We start from the raw sequence: 26,543 nt of genomic DNA on the forward strand, positions 1-26,543 counted from the left end.
AATGTAGCTGCTGCTGGCTGTATACTGCCCCCAGGGATACTTGGCTTTGAGAATGTCAGGAGGGTAAAAAGCCGGATGCTACAGAAACAGGAATGAGGAGGGGTAGGCTTTATACCAATATATTTCTCTACATTGGCTAAATTGGGAGCCGCAGCAATACATTATTGCGTTCTGCTAACCTAGGCCTGCACAGATGAAAGATCAGGATAGAAACACCCGCTCCCGGGATACATGAACTCTATGGTCTGCAATAAGAGCAGACTGTTGGCATCCTGTGTGACCATATACCTGTGCAGGCTCTTCCTTACCTCATTCACGTCTATCCCATGTTTCTCCATGTACTCTCTGTCATTCACTTGTCCCCCTTCCAGAAACTCCATCACCAGCACCCGCTTGGTGGACAGCTCCCAGTGAATTTTAGGTACCTGACCAGGAGAAAAAAAAAAAAAGGGTTGTGATAAATGAGCAGAAAAGACAAAAAGGTGGTAATTTTCCCTCCCCTCCACTCTCCAATGTTCTTCACAATTAAAGAGCCTTTCAGCATGCAGCACAAGTCCCACAAAATGGAAACTCCAGCCTCCTGTGACTGTGTAAAAGTGCAGCTGAACCCAGTGCTCCCAGCTCTCTCTAAAGCCAAGAAAATGTGTGTTTAAGACTCTGATAAATGCCTAAGCAAAGAAAGAATTGCTTATGTTGAACAAGATGTACAGACTATATCTGTATCACGGAGACTTTCATCGCAGGCCATGACACAAGACCCTTACCCTTGGAATTCTCTGGATCCTCTCCAGAGATTCAGGTCAGCGAACAAAAACAAAGGAAAGATGTCGTCGGTGAGGTTACCAACTGGCTGACAGCTGAGCGCAGTGCACGCTGGGGTGCCCCAGGAATACTAAATGCAACATGTACAACCCAGTCACAACGCCAACTGCCAACAGTGAAACAGCTGGGTCTACCTCCACTGAAGGCATCTTATGAGTAAACAAGAAGCCATGCCCCTAATACCTTACTCATCCTCCAAACCCTGCATACCTCCCAGCTAGGGCTGCATCCCCCCTCCCCCCCCACACACACAGAAGCTGCTATCTCAGGAGGAACACCGCCAAGTAAGGACAGCTCCAGACAGCCTTATCTCGTCTTAATACAGTCATACTGCTTGTGTAGAAATAGGCATTTTTCACTGCTAAAATGAGCAGATAAAACAGCTTCATCTTTGCAAACTGCAGCTCTCAAGGCTACTCACCAGCTTTAGCCACAGCAGACAGCTTTAAATATTCACAACAGTAAAGATTTTACATTTCCTCATCCTTCTGTTGGGTTGGCCCTGCAGGTCCCTCTTTCATGTAAAAGAGTTTTCTACGAGCAGGCTAATGGAGTGAATGATACACAACACACCAAGTCAAAAAAGGGGAAATGCAGCTACAATTGCCAAGATACCATAGCAGATTACTGGATCAGCTGCCCACGAGTTGTCTCAGCTCAGCCATATAGCAAAGCCCTGGAGAGCTACAAACCAGTAAGATCAGGGGTGGAGTGAATGCAGCCCACAAGATCATGGGAAGTAGACACAGAAAACATCATTAACCAGAGTTCTGGTGATTTAGAATACCGTATTTCACAAATAATTTCAGAATAGCCCTCTCTAGCAGTTTGCGTCCATCATTTTTATTTAAATGTTTATTTATTTATCACAGCACGCCTGTGCAGCTCTGAGCAATTCAGGTAATGCAGTGCGTAACAGAAGCTTTATTCCTCACAGATGTTTACAGGTAGCATTAGATGATGTAAATTTGCAACAAACTTTTAAAGCTGGATTGTAATGCAGAAGAAAAGAAGCCTCCGCTTACCACCCGCGGTGTACCAAGAACATTAATTACAGAGGAGTCAGGCAGTTTGCTATTGTTTTACTGATAATGAAGGGGTGAGCTGAAAACAAGAATTCTGTTCTTTAACCACCCCTGATCTCCACACTGAACCCTGGAACAGAGGCAATGAAAAGAGCTTAGGCCCAGATATGGAATGACAAACAGCTAGGCTGGTTCAGGCTGCGGGTTATCCTACATGAGGGGAACCATTCAAATTCAGAGGCTCAATGCTCAAAACTCTGGCGACAGAGGAAAGAGTACATATTCCAGAGCTGAAAACAAGCCTCCCCCCTCCCCCCACAATGCCCAAAGTAAATGGATGCAAATTTTATGTGCTAATAAAGTGAAAGCAAGGGAGAGGAACATGACTGACACGTATACACAAGAGCTGCGTTTACTGCAAAACTCCAGTGCGCAAGTGCCATGCTAAACAGGACGTGCAAGAGCACATTGGCACCTTTCCTCCATGTTTTGAAATATAAGCCCCACCCCCCCCCCCCCCCCCCCCCCCCAAAAAAAAAAAATGTTTACACTTGAAATCTTTGAAAGGCTCACACCAAAGTACAGGAAAACAGTGTCAATGCCTGCCCTCACCTCCAGCTTTGCTGCGACTCATAGACATGTTTTTTTCTCACTATTAGCACTTGAGGTTGAATGAGCTTCTCTCTCTTTTCAAACGAAGTCAAAAACCAGCAATTTAAAGTGAAAAAAGCAGATGACATCCTCTCTTCAAAACCCGAATGCCACCCCCGACCTGGCGGTGTGTTTTCGGAGTCTTCAAACTCTTCAAAATATGGCCACCCGTCTCCTCTGTCATCTTTCAAGATCAGATCACGTAACGGTGTACTTGAAGGATCATCCATATCCAGTTTAAAATCTTGATACTGGGATTTCGGTTTTATTTACATTGCCTTTCCTAATAATTTCTAGCATCCTGTTTACTTCTTTGGCCGCCGCCGCACACTGGGCAGAAGATTTCAGTATATTATCTACAATGACATTTAGAGCTTTTTCTTGGGTGCTGACCCCCAAAGTGGACCCTAGCATCAGGCAACTACGATTCGGATTATTCTTCCCAATGTGCATCATTTTACATTTGACCACATTAAATTTCATCTGCCATTTGGATGCCCAGCCTTCCAATTTCCTAAGGTCTTCATGCAAATTTTTCACGGTCCGCATGTGCTTTCACAACCTTGAATAGTTTTGTGTCACCTGCAAATTTAATCACCTCACTCGCCGTTCCAATTTTCATATCATTTATAAATATGCTAAATAGCACCGGTCCCAGTACTGATCCCTGTGGCACTCCACTATTCACCCTGCTCCATTGAGAGAAATGACCATTTAACCCTACCCTCTGTTTTCTGTCCAATAATTAATTTCTAATCCACACCAGAACATTGCCTCCTATCCCATGACTAATTTTCTCAGAAGTCCTTCATGAGGAACTATTCTGAAAATCCAGATACACTACATCAACAGGCTCACATTTATCCACATGTTTATTCACGGCTTCAAAGAAATGAATTAAATTGGTGAGGCAAGACTTCCCTTGGCTGAACCTTTGATGACTCTGTCTTATTAAACCATGTTTATTTATGTGTTCCATAATTTAATTCTTTATAATAGTTTCCACTATTTTATCCGGCACTGACGTCAGGCTTAACGGTCTGTAATTTCATGGATCACCCCGGAACCCTTTTTAATAATCAGCATTACACTGGCCAACCTACAATCTTCAGGTACTATGGACGATTTTAATGACAGGTTACATATTATTAAAAAAGCAGCACCGAGAGGATCCACAGTACAGAACAATGTCCAAATAGCAAAAAAAGAAGCACCAAGAGCCTTCAAAAAAGGGACACAATTCCTTTAATCATATCACTTGAAAATCAATCTTCCATAAGATGACCCAACATGGGCCATGTTTCAGCACACAGCGCCTGCGTCAGGGATCTATGCTAAACATATACAACATTGTAAATTAAATATAACAAATAAAATTAATCATAAGAAATTAAACTTAACGAATAGTACCTGCATCAGGGTATGTATTAAACATATACAATATTGTAGATTAAACATAACAAATAAAATTGCTTTACTTAAGAAAAGAAAAAGAATGAGTGTATGAAGGAAGTGAACATGCATATCTGTGATTTCTTGTGTAAAGTGTTACATATTATTAACAGCAGATCAGCAATTTAATGGTTGAGTTCTTTCAGTACCCCTGGATGTATGCCATCTGGTCCAGGTGATTTATCACGCTTTAATTGGTCGATTTGTGTCAGTACATCTTCCAGGTTCACCAACATTTCTTTCAGTTCCTCCACATCATCACCTTTGAAAACCATTTCCAGTACAGGGAGTTCTCTTTCATTTTCTTCTGTAAAGACTGAAGCAAAGAATCAGCTTCTCCGCTAAGCCTTGTCCTCCCTGAGTGTCTCTTTTGCTCCTTTGTGATCTAATGGATTCCCTTGTAGAATTCTGATTCTGATGTACCTGAAAAAATTGTTTCTGTGAGTTCTAGCCTCTGCGGCAAATTTCTCTTCATATTCTCTTTTAGCCTTCTTTATCAATGCTTTGCAACTGACTTGCCAGTGTTTATGTTGCTTCTTATTTTCTTCATTTGGGTCCTTTTTCCACTCTTTAAAGGACATTCTTTTGGCTGTAATAGCCTATTTCACATTATCTTTTAACCATGCTGGCTGTCGTTTTCTATTCTTTCCACCTTTGTAAATACAAGAAATGCATCTGGACTGGGCTTTAAAGATGATATTTTAAACAACATCCAAGCCTGATTTAATGTCTTAACCCTTTGTGGCTGATCCTTTTAGCATCTTTTTAACCATTTTCCTCATTTTATTATAGTTGCCCTTTCGAATTTCCTCTACCGGTTCATCCCAGATAATAGCTCAAACTTAATCATGTTATGATCACTGTTTCCCAGGGGACCCAACACCATTGCCTCTCGTACTATGCCCTCCACGCCACACCAAGGACCACATCCAAACTTGCTCCATCTCTCGTCGATTCCTGGACCAGTTTCTCCAAGAAACAGTCACTTATTACATCTAGGAATTTTATCTCCCTGGAGCTCCCTGATGTCACATTTATCCAGTCAATATTGGGGGAAATTGAAATCGCTCATTATTACACTGTTGCCCAACTTGCCAGCTTTTCTAATTTCTGTAAACATTTCTTCACCTGTCTGTTAACAGCATGTAGGGCACAAGTACTCATTCGAGAGCCACTTCTGTATGCAAGACGTGTAACTGCACACATTCAGTTGCAGAACTGTGCTGCCTGTGCTCAGAGTAATTAAAATGTTTGCAATGGATTGCCTGCTCATGGAATCTACCGTTGCCAATATCACTTAAACACATGCCAGTCACTGTTTTACTATATAGCTGATTGAAAGGTTGTTCTGAATTTGCCAGTAGTGGACGTCACACATCAACTGTGTCTAACTGGCACTTATTGGATGAATATGCAAGTAATAGGCGCTTCAAAGCTGCAATATAATTGAACTTCTCTTTGTTGTCATTTATCTAATGCATTGCTCTTTAATAGATACATTTTATATATAAAATTTTAATGTGCTAAAAATAATTTTTCATAAAAAGGTACTCATATTTTTTTTTTTTTGTTACATTTGTACCCTGCAGGCTCAATGCGGCTTACATGGGGCAATGGAGGGTTAAGTGACTTGCCCAGAGTCACAAGGAGCTGCCTGTGCCTGAAGTGGGAATCGAACTCAGTTCCTCAGTTCCCCAGGACCAAAGTCCACCACCCTAACCACCAGGCCACTCCTCCACTGTTGCTACTACTTGAGATTCTACATGGAATGTTGCTATTCCACTAGCAACATTCCATGTAGAAGTCGGCCCTTGCAGATCACCAATGTGGCCGCGCAGGCTTCTGCTTCTGTGAGTCTGACGTCCTGCACGTATGTGCAAGACGTCAGACTCACAGAAACAGAAGCCTGCGCAGCCTTCTACATGGAATGTTGCTAGTGGAATAGCAACATTCCATGTAGAATCTCCAATAGTAGCAACATTCCATGTAGAATCTCCAATAGTATCTATTTTATTTTTGTTACATTTGTACCCTGCGCTTTCCCACTCATGGCAGGCTCAATGCGGCTTACATGGGGCAATGGAGGGTTAAGTGACTTGCCCAGAGTCACAAGGAGCTGCCTGTGCCTGAAGTGGGAATCGAACTCAGTTCCTCAGTTCCCCAGGACCAAAGTCCACCACCCTAACCACTAGGCCACTCCTCCACTCAAAAAGCAGGTACAAAAGTCTACAGACACTCTGTACCTATGGCATTTTTCTAAGGGAAGAAACCATCTTTAAAAATCAGGTGCAAGACTGACAGATATGGGCACCTAGGCAGACAGTTTGAAAACGTTCCTGCATTATAAGCTGATAACCTCACTGTGAACACAAGGACAATATCTACGTTCAGAAGCGGTGACCAGGATTAGAAAACCAAGGTCTCCAGCAATATAACGCAAGCCTGGTGAATATTCACTGGCAAATCCTGAAAATCAGCCCCGGCTTTGACTGGATAACTGCAACCCTGCCTTACCCACCTTTAGAAAGCGGAAATTCTGCAGCATGGCTGCCATGGCCTCACAATTCTTTCCCTCATTAAGGAAGTCCAGCTCCAGAGGAAGGTTCTTCTTGGCTTCTTCCACCAGCCACATGAACTCAAAGTCAGGGAAAATGTACTTGACAACTTTCAAAAGAACCTAGAAAGTAAAGTAACAAAAGTTCACAAACTGAAGCACAGGCCCGGTTACATCTGATCAGAGACAGGAGGAGAGGCTTTAGAAAGAAGACCACACAGTTTGAAGTCCTAGCACCCCACTTCTTTGCCTTTAGGACAGGAATGCAAGATGCAGGTAAGAAGATACAGCTGACCACAGCTTTATTTAATAACTCAGTATAACGCAATCAACACACAAATGCCATTTCCTACAGATGTAATGATTTGTCTGCATTTTGTCCCCTCACCCTCAAAGTCCAGCTTGCTATGTCCTTCTAATCAGTCCATCAGTCATAAGCTTAGCATTAATTTATTTTTCAGGAGGTGGTGGAGTCGAAAAGGCAACAGAATTCAAGAATGCATGGGATAAGCACAGAGGATTCCTATAGGGAAAGAGAGAGAATAGAATAAAAACAACTTAGCAGTGCTTAATCCAGTAGTTGGGAAGTAAGGTCTGTATCCCGATTATAGCTAGATAGATCTGGTTGGGCAACTCCAGTAGTTGAAAATTAAGCCAGTGCCGGGCAGACTTCTACGATCTGTGCCCTGAAAATGGCAAGGACAGCTTAAGATTAAGTATCCATATGTTATATCTCATATCATACCACATTCGACAAGGGACAAGGCAGGGCTGCCCACTTTCACCCCTCCTGTTTGTTTTAGCAATGGAACCTTTGCTTAAAGCTTTGAAGGTAAATGACGGAGTAGGGGGGGTAGGCCTGGCAGGAGGCACGGTTAAGGCTCTTGCCTTTGCAGATGACCTGCTGGTGGTGGTTCAAGAACCAGAACACTCAGTACCTAGGGCTTTGCAGTTAATCCAGGAATATGGGGCCCTGTCAGGATACACACTAAACATCCAGAAATCTAGAGCCCTAGAAATAGTGCCTGGGGATAACATAAAAAGTAGATTACAACTTCCTATAGAGTGGGAAGAAGAGACTATAAAATATCTAGGAGTCACAATACCACGGGAGCTCCCACAGGTGTATGGATGGAATGTGAGAAAGCTATTGAATGACACAAAGATAAACCTGCAACTCTGGCAGGGTCTCCCTCTGTCACTCATGGGGAGAATAGCGCTGTACAATATGGTAATTGTACCGAAGTGGCTATATGTGTTCCAAACCATACCACTATACCTGTCCAAGACCGATGAAAAGAGACTTAATAAGACACTGCAAACATTTCTATGGGTAAAGAAGAGACCTAGAGTGGCGTTGTCCACACTTTACTTACCTGTGGAATATGGAGGTCTAGGGCTCCTGAACTTGCGTTATATGACCATAGCAAGTGGAATGAGACACTTAAATGACTGGCTGCGACGCACACAATATTTCACGCCCTCCCGCCTCGAGCTACAGGAGACAGAGCAGAAACACATTGGCTACCTACTACATAAGCAAAGCAAAGCAGAAACCAGTCTATTAGCCCAGGCGCAATTATTACCGGCAGCGCAGGACACCTGGCGCTGGCTGTGCAGATACCATCGTTTTTCACCAAGGACAACCCCATACCTCCCAATATGCGGCAACCCGGACTTCCCACCGGGCCAATTATATGAAGTGTTCAAAAGATGGGAAGGTGTGGGGTTGGAATATGTACTTCACGCAATAGACGAAAATGGAACAGTTGTGTCCTGGGAGAGTCTCCGGGACCGATTCAAGCTGAACCAAGCGGATTGGTTCCACTACTACCAACTACGGCACTACATACTGAGCTTACCCCGTGAGGAACTGGCGGAGGATGTGCAAGAGGAGCTAGGGGTGGCACTCTCATTGGGAGCGCAACAAAAGGTGCCACTCACCTACCACCATAGACATTTAAAGGACATGGCTAAAGAACCAGACTTTGAGAGACTGTCTGCCCAGTGGAGTACAGAACTGGAGATCAAAATAACTCCTGCAATGGTCCGTGAACACCTCCTGGGATATCGCAGGAACACCGATCAAGCAGTTTATTGGGAATTACAATTTAAATTTGTATTGAGAGCATATATACCGCCTAGGAGGGCGTTCCACATGGGGGCATCGCCGGACGGAGCTTGCCCTAAATGCGTAGAGGAAGGAGCAACGCTGGGACATATGTTTTGGGGCTGCCCCTACATCCAACAGTTTTGGAAGGCCATAAATGGACAAATACGAACTATGTGGCACTCGAATTGGATTCTGGACGCAAGACTCCTCTTTGGACACCTGAGGTTTACAGGGCCTCCAGTTAGAGGACGCCGAGCATTTACGCTACGCACAGTGATGGTGGCCAAGAGAACAATTCTGAGGGCCTGGATGACTAAAGAGGGCCCTACAGTGGCTCAATGGAGGGGGCAGATGATTCACCTGCTACGCACTGAGAGAACAAGAGTGAGAACTCAACGACCCCCCCATGCCCGGGTCTTCTGGGCTTGTTGGACTCCGTTTTGGTTGACGCTGACCAATCGAGCTAAAGGACAAATAATGAACATGTGAAACTGCTTAAGCACACTTAGACAATGGGACCTGCGAAGTAAGAGACTGTGATGATAATGAGAAGGGGGGAAGGGGATGAGGGAAGTAAAGGGAGGGCAAGGGATAAAATGTAAAAAGTTACTGGGGAGAGAAACAGTTGTATAGATCTTGAAAGATATTTGCTAGTACAGATATGTGGTTTATTTTGCAAAGCAAGAGAAGTTAAGCACTGTTGAAATCTGTTGATAAGTTCTCCTGAATAAAAATTATTGAAACATATCTCATATCATACACTAGGAGTTTATCCTGTTGGGCAGACTGGATGGACCATGCAGATTGTTATTTGCTGTTATTTATTTTGTTACAATCAGGTCGATATCTAAAGCAATTTAAAAGGCCCAAAACGGCTACTAGCTGGTTAGATCACTTGTCTGGGGCTAACTGAAAAATTACAGTTAGTGCCTCTATCAAACATGGCTACTTTAGGGGGCATTCTTGGGGTAGAGTCAGCACTTCAACAGTTAAGATAACTGCATAAATAGCACCACATAAAAGTCAACCCTATCTTAAGAACATAGGAATAGCCATCCTGGATCAGACCAAAAGTCCATCCTGCCCAGTATCCTGCTTCTAACAGTGGCCAATCCAGGTCACAAGTATCTGGCAGAAACCTACCCCATAGCAGGTTAAATACTGAATATTGCATTAGCAGGCTTTGCTAACCCAGAAATTCAATGCTAAAGCCCGGTCATGGCCTGGCACTGAATTTCCGGGTATAGCACCAGCCACCGGCTGAATATCGACCCCAATGTTACTATGTAATTCACTGAAGTTACTGCCTTGCCTTCATGGCCCCTGACCTACTTGGGCTGCCCCTGTAATGATCAGCAAAAAGTCCACCTGGGGAGAAGTCACGAACCCTTAATGGCTACTACTAGGTCACCATAGCATGTGGTATCACAAAGCTATGTCAGGTACAGCCAGCACCTCCCAACCTGCAGAAAACTCTCCCTTCCACACTTGGACCTATCTGGAGTCACCACTCATAAGACTTCACTCATACCAAGCTGGCTATGCTGATGTCCTGAATAACTTTGAGAACTCACTAGACCACCCTTTACCCTGGCAGCCAGGGAAGCAAGAGGCCCTGCCTGGGCTGGTGAGGCTTGAAAAAAGCCTTGCTGAGGCTCTAACTTTGCCTCCCCCCCCCCCCCCTCCCGCCTTATGTTCTCCCGCCTCCATCACTGTGCACAAAGTGCTTTGCATTAGCAATAAGGTAAAGAGAGGAGACAAGGCAGGGAAATAGAGACTATCAGGTGCACTGCAGTGCATTGGCACCCGCTACAGATGCTACACTGAGCACTGGGTTCGTGAACAATAACTTTTAGAGCTTACTGGGAGAACAGAGAGTTTCACACTGCCAGAAACAAAGAATATAAGCTACAGCACAGGCAGCAAAGGTGCATGCTTCACATCAAGACACTGCCCCACCATAGAACAGGCAGAATACATAAAAACATAAGCATTGCCAAACTGGGACAGACTGAAGGTCCATCAAGTCCAGTATCTTATTTCCAATAGTGGCCAATCCAGGTCACAAGTACCTGGCAAAATCTCAGAGCAGAAAAACAGATTTGATGCTGCTTATCCTGGAAATAAGCAGTGGATTTCCCCAAGTCCATCTTAATAATAGCTTATAGACTTTTATTTTAGAAAATTTCCCAAACCTTTTTTAAACCCTGCTAAGCTAACTACTTTTACCACATTCTCTGGCAATGAATTCCGGAGTTTAATTACATGTCGAGTGAAGAAATATTTTTCCGGTTTGTTTTAAATTTACTACTTAGTAGCTTCATAGCGTGCCCTCTAATCCTAGTATTTTAAGAAAGAGGAAACAAGCGATTCACGTTTACCCGTTCCACTCCACTTGGTATTTTATAGACCTCTATCATATCTTACATTACAAAATGTACAGCACATTTTCACCGTTGTGGGCAGAACCACTCTAATAGAGTAATAATGATGTTGAACAACTTAAAGTGGAACTTTTATTGTTTGAAAGTTATGGTCCTGGAAAAAGGGACGAGGCACCCAAGGAAAAAATAGGGAGTGAACCCAGCCAAGTTCAAGGCCCTAAAGCAGCCTTGTAATAACGAAAAATTAAGGAAACTTAAAATTTGGCAAAAAAAAAAAGTAGGGAAAAATAAAACAAAGCTCCGCGAACAGAAGGACCGCCAAACAGGCGAAGAAAAATACACCGGAGGCACAAGAGAAGCTCTTGGACTGAGCAAGTATGGAGTCAGTGAAAAAAGTACACCCTCTCCTCACCACAGTAAAAAAAAAAAAAAAAAAGCACCTGAGGTGGCCATATTCACGTGGCAAGCAGAAAGGCACTCGCGCATGTACGATGGAGCGTGTCTCTCACTCCACAAAGTTCTTCTTATGCTTGACATGAGACCCAGACCAGGCAACGCAACTTGCGTTACCCACTTGTGAGAATAAATAGGCCTGACTATCCTCAGAGAATGGTTTATTTGGTGATTGACGCAACTGGAATGCATTTGCGTTCCAAAAGCGATTTTTTTTTTTAGCGCTTTAATGACTCTTTTGTTTCTAATTTTTTAAATAGTAGTTTTAAAGTTTCAATGCTTGAATCCTTTGATATAAAGTAGTTTTGAGATGTAATTTTATTAGCTGATGTAAATGATTAGGTGTATTGCTATTAACAAACCCATCATGCTCAGCGTTTGAACTGCTGTTCGTAAAAGGACAGTGGTGCTGAGTTGTTGGAACGCTGGTAAGATTTTTAGTTTCTTACTTCTCATGTTGTGAAGTTTGAGACTGCTTTGTGATATTCATATCTAAATTATCATTAAGAGTTTTAATTTATAGATAAAACTTTTTGGTTGCTAGATCATTTCTGGCTGTCTTTTAGACATATAGAAGAGTGGAGGAGTGGCCTAGTGGTTAGGGTGGTGGACTTTGATCCTGAGGAACTGAGTTTGATTCCCACCTCAGGCACAGGCAGCTCCTTGTGACTCTGGGCAAGTCACTTAACCCTCCATTGCCCCATGTAAGCCGCATTGAGCCTGCCATGAGTGGGAAAGCGCAGGGTACAAATGTAACAAAAATAAAATAGATACTATTGGAGATTCTACATGGAATGTTGCTACTATTGGAGACTCTACATGGAATGTTGCTACTATTGGAGACTCTACATGGAATGTTGCTATTCCACTAGCAACATTCCATGTAGAAGGCTGCGCAGGCTTCTGTTTCTGTGAGTCTGACGTCTTGCACATACGTGCAGGACGTCAGACTCACAGAAGCAGAAGCCTGCGCGGCCACATTGGTGATCTGCAAGGGCCGACTTCTACATGGAATGTTGCTAGTGGAATAGCAACATTCCATGTAGAATCTCAAGTAGTAGCAACAGTGGAGGAGTGGCCTAGTGGTTAGGGTGGTGGACTTTGGTCCTGGGGAACTGAGGAACTGAGTTTGATTCCCACTTCAGGCACAGGCAGCTCCTTGTGACTCTGGGCAAGTCATTTAACCCTCCATTGCCCCATGTAAGCCGCATTGAGCCTGCCATGAGTGGGAAAGCGCAGGGTACAAATGTAACAAAAATAAAATAGATACTATTGGAGATTCTACATGGAATGTTGCTACTATTGGAGATTCTACATGGAATGTTGCTACTATTGGAGACTCTACATGGAATGTTGCTACTGTTGGAGATTCTACATGGAATGTTGCTATTCCACTAGCAACATTCCATGTAGAAGGCTGCGCAGGCTTCTGTTTCTGTGAGTCTGACATCCTGCACGTATGTGCAGGACGTCAGACTCACAGAAGCAGAAGCCTGCGCGGCCACATTGGTGATCTGCAAGGGCTGACTTCTAGTGGAATAGCAATATTCCATGTAGAATCTCAAATAGTAGCAACAGTGGAGGAGTGGCCTAGTGGTTAGGGTGGTGGACTTTGGTCCTGGGGAACTGAGGAACTGAGTTCGATTCCCACTTCAGGCACAGGCAGCTCCTTGTGACTCTGGGCAAGTCACTTAATCCTCCATTGCCCCATGTAAGCCGCATTGAGCCTGCCATGAGTGGGAAAGCGCGGGGTACAAATGTAACAAAAATAAAATAGATACTATTGGAGATTCTACATGGAATGTTGCTAGCAACATTCCATGTAGAAGGCTGCGCAGGCTTCTGTTTCTGTGAGTCTGACGTCCTGCACGTACAAGCAGAAGCCTGCGCGGCCACATTGGTGATCTGCAAGGGCCGACTTCTACATGGAATGTTGCTAGTGGAATAGCAACATTCCATGTAGAATCTCAAATAGTAGCAACAGTGGAGGAGTGGCCTAGTGGTTAGGGTGGTGGACTTTGGTCCTGGGGAACTGAGGAACTGAGTTCGATTCCCACTTCAGGCACAGGCAGCTCCTTGTGACTCTGGGCAAGTCACTTAACCCTCCATTGCCCCATGTAAGCCACATTGAGCCTGCCATGAGTGGGAAAGCGCGGGGTACAAATGTAACAACACAAAAAAAAATATATAGAAGAATCTGATTACACTATTTGAGTGTATATATTTTTTACCCCCTTTTTAACTGGTATGTAGAGCCAACATTTAATGTCTATTATTTATCATTTTTGTCACCTTAGGTATGACAGAAGGTTCACTATTGTGATCTTATATTTTACAATCGGGCTTCTGGAAGCATGCTTGACATTGGCTTCTTAAATTGGATATGTTCCACAGACCACCTTCTTTTATTGTATGTTAATTATTTTCATTATGATTTAATATGCCTTTTATATATACATGCAGTATGTCATTTTAAATGCTGTAAGTGCACACAACTCTCATCTGGGTTCCTTCAATTTGCATGTTTTTCCACTATGCGGTTTATTTGACTCTATGGTTATTTTCATTTCTATACCCCTGAAGCAGCCCCGATGTGGGTGAAACGTGGACCACATCGGATTTTGCTTTAATAAAGATACTGTGTGGATTTGATCTCTGGATCTGCTGATTTCTTTGTTATTCTGACTCTATCCACACTGATATATATTAGTTGGCAGTACACATAGCAGCCAATATAATTCATACCGTTTTCTGCCATTTTCATAGTACAATTAACAATAACAAAGAAAATGAAATATACACAGTGTCTGGAAAAAACAGGACCTCAACATTTTTCTAAATAACCCAAAAAACGTCCTACTGCAGCAAACATTTCTGCCTGAAATTCAAGACATTTCTGAATACTTTATTTTTCGACAGGATGGAGCTCCAGTGCATCGAGCTGGCAAAACAGTTGAGCTCTTAATTAATAAAACCCCAGAATTCACTGAGCCAACAGCTCAATGGCGTTCAAGACTTTGTGAATGTGTCAAGGTTGAAGGAGGACAAGGTTGAACACAAATTATGAATTAACTAAGAAAAAAAAACATTAATGTATTTTCCAAGGCCATACTAAATGCTTAAACAATTACAAGCATATTAAAACTATATAAGGGGGTCCCATTTTTCCCCAGACACTGTGTAGATCAGACTGAATAAAAAATGCATCCCATAAAGGACAGAGAATTATGTACACCCCCAGTATGTGTGTCTCTGGGGAGGTAGCTGTGGAGAGCTATGGGTAGTTGTGGGGCAGGAATTTTGCAGTTTGGAGCAGTTGCAGGGGGGTTGGCGTGGGGCAGTTACTTACAGGAGGAGCAGCAGGTGCATGGGGTAGTTTTGGTGGTAGGGGCAATTTCAGGGGGTGAGATACTTGTAGGAAGGTAATATTGGGGGTAGGGCATTTTTGGAGCTTAGGGAAGCCTGGAGTGGGGCAGTTGTGAGGTCACTGTTTTAGGGAGTGGGGGCAGTTTTGAGGGGTAGAAAATATAGCCACAGTAAAATCAAACAACTTAATGGTGACAAAAATTCCCTAGCCACGAAGAGTAAGAGTGGTTTTTTGGGGGAAGGGGATAGTTTAGGAAAGGTGGGGTAGTTATGAGGGCATAGATTTGGGGGGTGGGGCAGTGGCTGCAGGTTATTTAATTCTATTATATTATCTGAGTTTTATATTCCACCATATCTCCTTACAAGTTCAACTTAATTACAAAATAAGAAGCCAGTCATATCAGGGGTCGAACATCATCAAAAATAAACTAATAAAGGCAACGTACCTTTCAAGCTGTTCATAAATATATCCTAAAGAGGTACTTTTAAACTCTTTTTGACAATCACTACAATTTAATAATCTCATTGATACAAGAAGATGGTTCCATTCTTCTGTGGCCAAATAGTAAAAGAGCCCTAGAAAATTCTCTTAAATCTAATCTTCTTATCAGAAGGAAAATAAAGTGACAAATGCAACATTTTGTTAGGAGGAGGGTAATTAAGCAAGCTGTACATATAATTTGGTGCAATCCCATTCAACAGCTTAAAGAGGAAATAGAGACGTCTGAACCTAACGTCATAAGAACAGCCATACTGAGTCACACCATTGGTCCGTCTAGCCCAGTATCCTGCTTCCAGCAGTGGCCGATCCAGGTCATGAGTACCTCGGTGAATCCTAAATAGTAGTAACACTCCATGCTACCAATCCCAGGGCAAGCAGTGGCTTTCCCCATGTCTTCACTGGAAGCCAATGCAACATCTGCAAAATTGAAGAGGCTCTATCAAATTTCTTTCCCTTAACAATTAATTTTGCAATATCTGCAGTTCAGTTTACTCAGTAACAAAGTATTTATTCCAATGTACAGGGAGTTACAATAGTCAATGTATGACACGATTAAACTTGGAACTACTAATTTGAAATGCTCCTCGCAAAAGTAAGATCGTATCATCCTCAATTGTCCAAGTTTCCAAAATACCTGATTAATTAACTTTTGGAGAGGGGGTGCAGTTTGGAATCATAGTTTTGGGATGGGGCAGTTTGGCAACGTGTGAGCAGTTTGGAGTGGGGACAGTTAAGGGGGTGAGGAAATTGCAAGGTACATTTGGAGTGTAGGGGCAGTTTGGGAGGTGGTGGGGCAGTTCCTGTTATCCTGCTGCATCATATGCCTGGAATAGACTTCCTGAGCCGGTACATCAAGCTCCATCTCTGGCCGTCTTCAAATCTAGGCTAAAAGCCCACCTTTTTGATGCTGCTTTTAACTCCTAACCCTTATTCACTTGTTCAGAACCCTTGTTCTATCATCCTTACTTTACTATTCCCTTATCTCTTATTTGTCCTGTTTGTCTGTCCTAATTAGATTGTAAGCTCTATGGAGCAGGGACTGTCTCTTCATGTTCAAGTGTACAGCGTTGCGTATGTCTAGTAGCGCTATAGAAATAATAAGCAGTGGTAGTAGTAGTAGTAGTTGTGGGTACATAGCTTTAGGGGCTGGGGGAGGTTTAGAAGGATGAGGTATTTTGAGGTGCTTGCAGAAGTTGCTGCAGGAAGGTTTGGAGGGTAGGAGCAGTTCGAAGGTGCTTAGGGAGTTACAAATGGTACTACTGTGGGGTCAGTGGTCAGTTGGAAAGGGCAGTTTCAGGGGGACATAGGGACATAGGATTTCTTGATGAAATCAAGGACAGCTTCATGGAACAGCTAGTTCAGGAGCCGACAAGAGAAGGAAAAATACTAGACTTAGTCCTTAGTGGTGCTCATGATCTAGTGCAGGGGGTAACGATACGAGGGCCGCTTGATAACAGTGATCATAATATGATCGGTTTTGATATTGGCATTGAAGGAAGTGAAACTAGGAAATCAAGTACGCTAGCGTTTAACTATAGAAAAGGTGATTACAACAAAATGAGAAAAATGGTGAAAAAAAGACTGAAAGGAGCAGCTCGCAGAGTAAAAAACTTGCATCAGGCGTGGATGCTGTTTAAAAACACCATCCTGGAGGTTCAGGACAAATATATTCCACGTATTAGAAAAAAGGGAAAAAAGACTAAACGTCAGCCGGCGTGGCTAAACAGTAAGATAAAGGAAATCATTAGAGCCAAAAAACAATCCTTCAGAAAGTGGAGAAGAGAACCAACTGAAAGTAACAGGATAGATCATAAGGAATGCCAAGCCAAATGCAAAGCGGAGATAAGGAGGGCAAAAAAGGACTTTGAGAAGAAATTAGCGTTGGAAGCAAAAATACATAGTAAAAATTTTTTTAGATACATTAAAAGCAGGAAACCGGCCAAAGAGTCGGTTGGGCCGCTGGACGAAAATGGTGTTAAAGGGGCGATCAAGGAGGACAAAGCCGTAGCGGAGAAATTAAATGAATTCTTTGCTTCGGTCTTCACCGAGGAGGATTTGGGGGGGACACCGGTGCCGGAAAGAATATTTGAAGCGGGGGAGTCGGAGAAACTAAACAAATTCTCTGTAACCTTGGAGGATGTAATGGGTCAGTTCAGCAAGCTGAAGAGTAGTAAATCACCGGGACCTGATGGTATTCATCCCAGAGTATTAATAGAACTAAAAAATGAACTTGCGGAGCTACTGTTAGAAATATGCAATCTGTCCCTAAAATCGAGTGTAGTACCGGAAGACTGGAGGGTAGACAATGTTACTCCGATTTTTAAGAAGGGTTCCAGAGGAGATCCGGGAAATTATAGACCGGTGAGTCTGACGTCGGTGCCGGGCAAGATGGTGGAGGCTATTATTAAGAATAAAATTGCAGAGCATATACAAAAACATGGACTGATGAGACAAAGTCAGCACGGATTTAGTGAAGGGAAGTCTTGCCTCACCAATCTAATGCATTTTTTTTGAGGGGGTAAGCAAACATGTGGACAATGGGGAGCCGGTTGATATTGTATATCTGGATTTTCAGAAGGCGTTTGACAAAGTGCCGCACGAAAGACTCCTGAAGAAATTGCAGAGTCATGGAATCGGAGGTAGGGTATTATTATGGATTAAGAACTGGTTGAAAGATAGGAAGCAGAGAGTAGGATTGCGTGGCCAGTATTCTCAGTGGAGGAGGGTAGTTAGTGGGGTCCCGCAGGGGTCTGTGCTGGGTCCGTTGCTTTTTAATGTATTTATAAATGACCTAGAGATGGGAATAACTAGTGACGTAATTAAATTCGCCGATGACACAAAATTATTCAGGGTCGTCAAGTCGCAGGAGGAATGTGAACAATTACAGGAGGACCTTGCGAGACTGGGAGAATGGGCATGCAAGTGGCAGATGAAGTTCAATGTTGACAAGTGCAAAGTGATGCATGTGGGTAAGAGGAACCCGAATTATAGCTACGTCTTGCAAGGTTCCGCGTTAGGAGTTACGGATCAAGAAAGGGATCTGGGTGTCGTCGTCGATGATACGCTGAAACCTTCTGCTCAGTGTGCTGCTGCGGCTAGGAAAGCGAATAGAATGTTGGGTGTTATTAGGAAGGGTATGGAGTCCAGGTGTGCGGATGTTATAATGCCGTTGTATCGCTCCATGGTGCGACCGCACCTGGAGTATTGTGTTCAGTACTGGTCTCCGTATCTCAAAAAAGATATAGTAGAATTGGAAAAGGTACAGCGAAGGGCGACGAAAATGATAGTGGGGATGGGACGACTTTCCTATGAAGAGAGGCTGAGAAGGCTAGGGCTTTTCAGCTTGGAGAAGAGACGGCTGAGGGGAGATATGATAGAAGTGTATAAAATAATGAGTGGAATGGATCGGGTGGATGTGAAGCGACTGTTCACGCTATCCAAAAATACTAGGACTAGAGGGCATGAGTTGAAGCTACAGTGTGGTAAATTTAAAACGAATCGGAGAAAATTTTTCTTCACCCAACGTGTAATTAGACTCTGGAATTCGTTGCCGGAGAACGTGGTACGGGCGGTTAGCTTGACGGAGTTTAAAAAGGGGTTAGATAGATTCCTAAAGGACAAGTCCATAGACCGCTATTAAATGGACTTGGAAAAATTCCGCATTTTTAGGTATAACTTGTCTGGAATGTTTTTACGTTTGGGGAGCGTGCCAGGTGCCCTTGACCTGGATTGGCCACTGTCGGTGACAGGATGCTGGGCTAGATGGACCTTTGGTCTTTCCCAGTATGGCACTACTTATGTACTTATGTACTTATGTACTTATGGCACCTTTATTTGTATTCAGCTCACTCCTCTTTCCTTGCTCAAGGTGAGTTACATTCAGGTATACTAGATACATCCCTCCCTGTCCCTGGAGGGCACTACACAGGTAGTGCCAGAGCATTCAGGGATGATTTGGTATTATCCAGATAAAGCCGCTGAAAACCACTGACTGGCCCTGGTGAGCACCAGCCATCCAGGAAGCAGCAGTACCAGCACCCGGATAACTAGTTTTGAATGCCAAGCACGCAGAAAATGGTAGGGAGTGGGGGGAGGGTATTTATTTAGATTTTGCTCACACCTTTTTCAGTAGTAGCTCAAGGTGAGTTACATTCAGGTACTCTGGATTAGAGAGTTGCACGGGGACAGAAATCTTACCCATCCCCGCCCGTCCCTGCTGGAATCTTACCCGTCCCCACCCATCCCCACTGGAATCTTACCCATCCCCACCCATCCCCGCAAAAATTTAAACCATCCCAACCCGTCCCCACCCATCCCCGCAAGAATTTAACCCATCCCCACCCATCCCCGTAAGAATTTAATAGTACATAAAAGAAAGTTCCAGTCAGCTTCCTTTCTGGATTTGAGCCACAGCACTGTAGGCAAGGACGGACCGGAAGTTGGAACTTGGAACACTCTGGTGCGCACATGTAAGATTTGTCTCTGATTCACTGGGATTGTGTGCTGAGAGGCCGCCACATGCATGCGCCAGTAGGTCAGGTGACATCTGATTCTCGTGCCTGTGTCAGAGCTGAGGTCTGTGCACCAGCCTGGGAGCAAAGAGGATTAATAGTAACATAGTAAGTGACAGCAAATAGACCTGAACGGTCCATCCACTCTGCCCAATAGTCACACTCATGATCAATTCATCATTAAATCAACGAGTGTGATATTATATACTTGATTATGGTTTTTCTTTCGTGTTTCTGGAACAAAGACCACAGAAGTCTATCTGGCCCCATCCTTATGTTCCAACTGCTGGAGTTGCCATCGAAGCCCACTCCAGCCTATTCATGTTCTCATTTGTGGGACACAGACCGTAAAAGTCTGTCCAGCACTGTCCTCATGTTCCAGCCACTGAAGTTGCTGCTTAAGCCCTTTCCAGCCCATCCTACACCAGATTGCCATGTATGAGACACAGACCATACAAGTCTGCCAGGTATCAGCTCTAGTTCATCACAGCCAGAGTCACCATCTAAGTGTCACTTGACATATCCACACACATGCAGCCATTTAAGGTTAGCTTTTATATAACTTCCATTTTCTAATTAGAGATCCTCTGTGTTCATCCCACGCGTTTTTGAATTCCGTCATCATTTGTGACTCTACCACCTCCTTAATGGAAGACTTTCCACATTTATGCTGTTAAAGCAAGGAAGAAGAGGAGGAGGAGATGGCACTCAAATAAATTGGTATTCGGTAGATGAGAGGCTGGTGCAGGTGCAGCTTACACTTTCACGGAAAGCCCACAGAACTGGTTCTATCCCCGCGGGAACCCCGCAGGAACTGCCTCCGTCCCCACGGGAACCCCGCAGAACTGGTTCCATCCCCGTGGGAACCCCGCAGGAACTGCCTCCGTCCCCGCGGGAATCCCGCGGGTTCCGCGGGATTCCCGCGGGGACGGAAACCGTGCAGCTCCCTACTCTGGATATTTCTCTGTCCCAGGAGGGTTCACAATCTAAGTTTGTACCTGAGGCAATGGAGGATTAAGAAACTTGCCCAAGATCACAAGGAGCAGCAGTGGGATTTGAACTGGCCACCTCTGGATTGCAAGACCAGTGCTCTAACCACTAGGCCACTCCTCCACTATTGTATAGAAAGAGAAGAGAGCCTAATTTGTTTTTCAAAGATGACACCCAGGGCTCATAAAAGAGCACAAGAGAAAAAAATATGGTGAACTTTTGGGATTAACAAATACTAAAGTTCACATTTCCAGGATGGGAATACAGGGGATGAGATGGAACCAGTTAGGACCTACTTTGCTACAGCAAGCAAGAAAGCAACCTACACTGCATATCCTAATAACAAGAAATAACTTGGCAGCCATAAAAACAAGATAAAGAAGGATTCAACATTCTTAAAGTCCATTTGCCCACAAGATCTCATCATCTGGTCAGCAATGATTCCCAGACTGTAAGCAAAAGTGCTAAGTCACAGAAAGGAATTGAGAGAAGTAGAAACAAATTGAACAAGGAAATTGGAAAATTTGTGGAAACACTAGGGGGTTTAACTCTGGTATATTCTGATATATCCACTGCATGAATGGGCCTCTGTAGGCCTAATGGAATTCACTTATCAGGAGTAGGATGGGACATGTTCTTGTTAGAATTGCAGATGTCAATACAAAACACTACTAGAATCATAAAAACAGCACAGATTTACCCTTCAAAAAGGGTGTGTGCTGAGGGGGCATCAGAGGTTGGGGTCCGGACCAAGTAAAGCACTGATCCCTCCCATGGCAATATCTTATCAGCACAACAGAAAAAGGGGGAAACAACTTGACCAGGCATTCTTAGGGCATTACTGGAAAAGGGGTTCTACTTGTTATATTAAATATTTAGTACATAAGTACATAAGTACATAAGTAGTGCCATACTGGGAAAGACCAAAGGTCCATCTAGCCCAGCATCCTGTCACCGACAGTGGCCAATCCAGGTCAAGGGCACCTGGCACGCTCCCCAAACGTAAAAACATTCCAGACAAGTTGTACCTAAAAATGAGGAATTTTTCCAGTCCATTTAATAGCGGTCTATGGACTTGTCCTTTAGGAATCTATCTAACCCCTTTTTAAACTCCGTCAAGCTAACCGCCCGTACCACGTTCTCCGGCAATGAATTCCAGAGTCTAATTACACGTTGGGTGAAGAAAAATTTTCTCCGATTCGTTTTAAATTTACCACACTGTAGCTTCAACTCATGCCCTCTAGTCCTAGTATTTTTGGATAGCGTGAACAGTCGCTTCACCTCCACCCGATCCATTCCACTCATTATTTTATACACTTCTATCATATCTCCCCTCAGCCGTCTCTTCTCCAAGCTGAAAAGCCCTAGCCTTCTCAGCCTCTCTTCATAGGAAAGTCGTCCCATCCCCACTATCATTTTCGTCGCCCTTCGCTGTACCTTTTCCAATTCTACTATATCTTTTTTGAGATACGGAGACCAGTACTGAACACAATACTCCAGGTGCGGTCGCACCATGGAGCGATACAACGGCATTATAACATCTGCACACCTGGACTCCATACCCTTCTTAATAACACCCAACATTCTATTCGCTTTCCTAGCCGCAGCAGCACACTGAGCAGAAGGTTTCAGCGTATCATCGACGACGACACCCAGATCCCTTTCTTGATCCGTAACTCCTAACGCGGAACCTTGCAAGACGTAGCTATAATTCGGGTTCCTCTTACCCACATGCATCACTTTGCACTTGTCAACATTGAACTTCATCTGCCACTTGCACGCCCATTCTCCCAGTCTCGCAAGGTCCTCCTGTAATCGTTCACATTCCTCCTGCGACTTGACGACCCTGAATAATTTTGTGTCATCGGCGAATTTAATTACCTCACTAGTTATTCCCATCTCTAGGTCATTTATAAATACATTAAAAAGCAACGGACCCAGCACAGACCCCTGCGGGACCCCACTAACTACCCTCCTCCACTGAGAATACTGGCCACGCAATCCTACTCTCTGCTTCCTATCTTTCAACCAGTTCTTAATCCATAATAATACCCTACCTCCGATTCCATGACTCTGCAATTTCTTCAGGAGTCTTTCGTGCGGCACTTTGTCAAACGCCTTCTGAAAATCCAGATATACAATATCAACCGGCTCCCCATTGTCCACATGTTTGCTTACCCCCTCAAAAAAATGCATTAGATTGGTGAGGCAAGACTTCCCTTCACTAAATCCGTGCTGACTTTGTCTCATCAGTCCATGTTTTTGTATATGCTCTGCAATTTTATTCTTAATAATAGCCTCCACCATCTTGCCCGGCACCGACGTCAGACTCACCGGTCTATAATTTCCCGGATCTCCTCTGGAACCCTTCTTAAAAATCGGAGTAACATTGGCTACCCTCCAGTCTTCCGGTATTTCAAGTTTGTGTTTACTCTGGGGAAAACATAACAGCTTTTCTGGACTCATCAGAATGTTAAGAACATAAGAGCAGCCATACTGAGTCAGACAAATGGTCCATCTAGACCACTATCCCATTTCCAACAGTGGCCAATCCAGCTGACAAGTACCTGGCAGAAACCCAAATAGTAGCAACATTCCATGCTACAAATCCCTGGGCACGCAGTTAATTCCCCATGTCTGTCTCAACAGCAGACTATGGACTTTTCCTCTAGGAACCTGCCCAAACCTTTTTTAAACCCGCTGTTACCACATCCTCCGGCAGCGAGTTCCAGAGCTTAACTATTCATTGAGTGAAAAAATATTTCCTCCTATTTGTTTTAAAATTATTTCTATGTAACTTCCTTGAGTGTCCCCTAGTCTTTGTACTTTAAGAATGAGTAAAAAATCAATTTACTTCTACTCGTTCTACACCACTCAGGATTTTGTAGACCACAATCATATCTTCCCTCATGAATCTCTTTTCGAAGCTGAAGAGCACTATCCTCTTTAGCCTTTCCTCATACAAGAGGAGTTCCATCCCCTTTATCATTTTGGCTGCTCTTCTTTGAACCTTTTCTAATTCCACTATATCTTTTTTTAAGATATGGCAACCAGAAATGAATGCAATACTCAAGGTGCGGTTGCACCATGGACCGATACAGAGGCGTTATAGTATTTTCGGTCTTATTCACCATCTTTTTCCTAATAATTCCTTGCATTTGTTTGCTTTTTTGGCCACCGCCACACACTGAGCAGAATATTTCAACTTATTATCTACAACGACATCTAGATCTTTTTCTTGAGCGCTGACCCCAGCATCAGGTAACTATGATTCGGATTATTCTTTCCAATGTTTCATCACCTTGCATTTGTCCACATTAAATTCCATCTGCCATTTGGACGCCCAGTCTTCCAGTTTCCTAAGGTCTTCCTGCAATATTTCACAGTCCACTCGTGTTTTCACAACCTTGAATAGTTTTGTGTCAACTACAAGTTTAATCACCTCGCTCATCGTTCCCATTTCCATATCATTTATAAATATGTTAAAAAGCACCGGTCCAAGTACAGATCCCAGTACTTGACCATGCAAAGAGTGGTCTGGGGAAATCCTAAAGGAAAGGCGACATACAGCAGCATAAAGAAGCTGGTGTTCACGGAGCAGGATGCTGCCGGCCACTGGTTACATACTACAGTAGGGATGCATAAATAGATTCACCCCTTTGGGCCACTGGGAGCAAGAAAAAATGTGAACTGTTACTTATATGTTACTTACAAAAAAATAGTCAGACAGTGAGAACAACACTGGATCTTTTCTCTTAATACTAGTAGTCGAGCCTGTAAAAACGGGCTAGTAAAGGAAGGGGGGGGGGGTTTGAAAGCCCCCCCCCCCCGGATAGGTCGCCGCCCCCCCCCCCCCCCCCCGGGCTGGGTACCTGGCTTCACTATTCAAACCGCCGGAACGTAGCACACAGCTCATCTGAGCTACAGTCGGCCTTCCTTCTTCTCTGCGTGTGTTCCGCCCTCGTGTGACGTAACGTCGGCGAGGGCGGGACACAGGCAGGTAAGGAAGGCCAACGGCAGCTCAGATGAGCTGTGTGCTGCGTTCCGGCGGTTTGAATAGTGAAGCCAGGTACCCGGGCCGGGTGGAAGGTGGGTGGCGGCGGCGACTCCGGGTGTGTGGGGGGAGCGGTAGCGGCAGCCCTGGGGTGGGGAGGGAGCGGTGGCGATGGCAGTTCCCTCACTCGCAGGTGCGCAGGTTCCCTCTCTGTCACGCCCCCGTCATCACGTATTGACGCGGGGGCGGGACAGAGAGGGTCTCTACTGCGCATTTGCGAGTGAGTACGCCTCTTGCCATTTATATGTTTGATTGTTAAACCTATGGGTTTGAATATGGCTGAGGAGTGGCAAGCTTTTTATTGACTATTACTGCTCGTCTGTGATTGGCTGTTCCTGAGAGTGTTTGGTATGAAAGCTGGCAGCCTTTTGGACAATCTTTTAATCTCTGGTTCTCCCTTCTGAAGCAGCTGGTTGGTGAAACAAGTGGCCCTCGTCAGTGTTTTGGACAGCTGGAATTTGTTAATGTTCTGAAGCACTTGAAGAGTGTTACTTTAAGCACTGGAACAGTAGCAATTTGAGGAGCTGATATTGGGAAAAGTACTCTTCAGACAAGCTAAGTACTTGTGGGACTCTATTTTAATATGTCATGAACTACCAGTGGTGTGTGTTGGAACTTTGGGGATTTGATGTGGATATTTTTGTTTTTTTTAATGACTAAAACAGACTGTGTGGGTTTTGGCTATTTTTCTCCATTTTTTTAGTTAGCAACTTTTTTCTCCATTTCTGGAATTTTTTTGTTGTTCTCTTTTTTTCCGGAAATAGATAATTTAGTAGGGCCAATAATAATATCTGGGCAGATTCCTGAAGGAAAAGTCCATTGATCATTATTAAATTTTGGTTTTTTGCCAGGTTCTTCGGGCCTGGATTGGCCGCTGTCGGAGACAGAGTGCTGGGCTTGATGGACCTTTGGTCTTTTCCCAGCATGGCGGTGCTTATGTGCTTATGATAGACTGACACGTTCAGTCTGACTATTGCTCTTTGAGTTTTGAGGCCTCGTTTGTTTAAATTGTGAGGTTTCTCATAGCTCCCCACAGTCTAGGTTAGCCATCCTGTTAGCAAACTGCATGTTTCGTGCTCTTTTTGGGACTGTTACTTATAGCCATTCTTCCCCACAAATAAAGGCATTATGTATTGTGTTTGATTTGCTAATAATGTCAAAAACTGATGTTTTTGTGTAAAGCAGAGGTTCTCAACCCAGTCCTCGGGACACACCCAGCCAGTCTGGTTTTCCATATATCCATACTGAATATGCATGAGATAGATTTGCATGCACTGCCTCCACTATATGCAAATCTTTCTCATGCATATTCATTGTGTGTATCCTGAAAACCTGACTGTCTGTGTGTGTGAACAGAGGACTGGGTTGAAGGAAGGAATGTGGCATGCTGGCCAGTGAGTACTGCATGCCTGGGTTATATCAGAGGGAGCACAAGTGATGAGACTTCTTCTAAAGCCCATTCTATACCAGAGTTGCCATAATTCATATCATCCTACTCTGTAAGTTACACTGAGGCTGTGTGTGCTTCCCAGCAGTTGTGTACCTAGGTTGGCTGCCACCCGGGACCGCTATGCCTCCCCCGGCGAATCAACCCCCTCTCCCCTCATCACCCATGTCCTCCTCTTCCAAAGCACATCAGCCTCACCAGCTAGGGGTGCACGGAGCA

General features: G+C 44.0%; 1 protein-coding gene across 1 annotated transcript in view; it reads right to left on the bottom strand.

The window, feature by feature from the left end:
- Positions 1-26,543, bottom strand: part of ADCK1 (aarF domain containing kinase 1) — a 179,890-nt gene that overhangs the window by 54,251 nt on the left and 99,096 nt on the right. The window contains exons 6-7 of the mRNA XM_030215362.1: positions 6,469-6,627; positions 309-425 (exon numbers count right to left, since the gene is read on the bottom strand). Of these exons, the coding sequence (XP_030071222.1) occupies positions 309-425; positions 6,469-6,627 (276 nt within the window). The remainder of the gene's footprint in view (positions 1-308; positions 426-6,468; positions 6,628-26,543) is intronic.

The sequence above is a fragment of the Microcaecilia unicolor genome, chromosome 9 (assembly GCF_901765095.1).
Source record: "Microcaecilia unicolor chromosome 9, aMicUni1.1, whole genome shotgun sequence".
In the NCBI taxonomy this organism is placed as follows: Eukaryota; Metazoa; Chordata; class Amphibia; order Gymnophiona; family Siphonopidae; genus Microcaecilia; species Microcaecilia unicolor.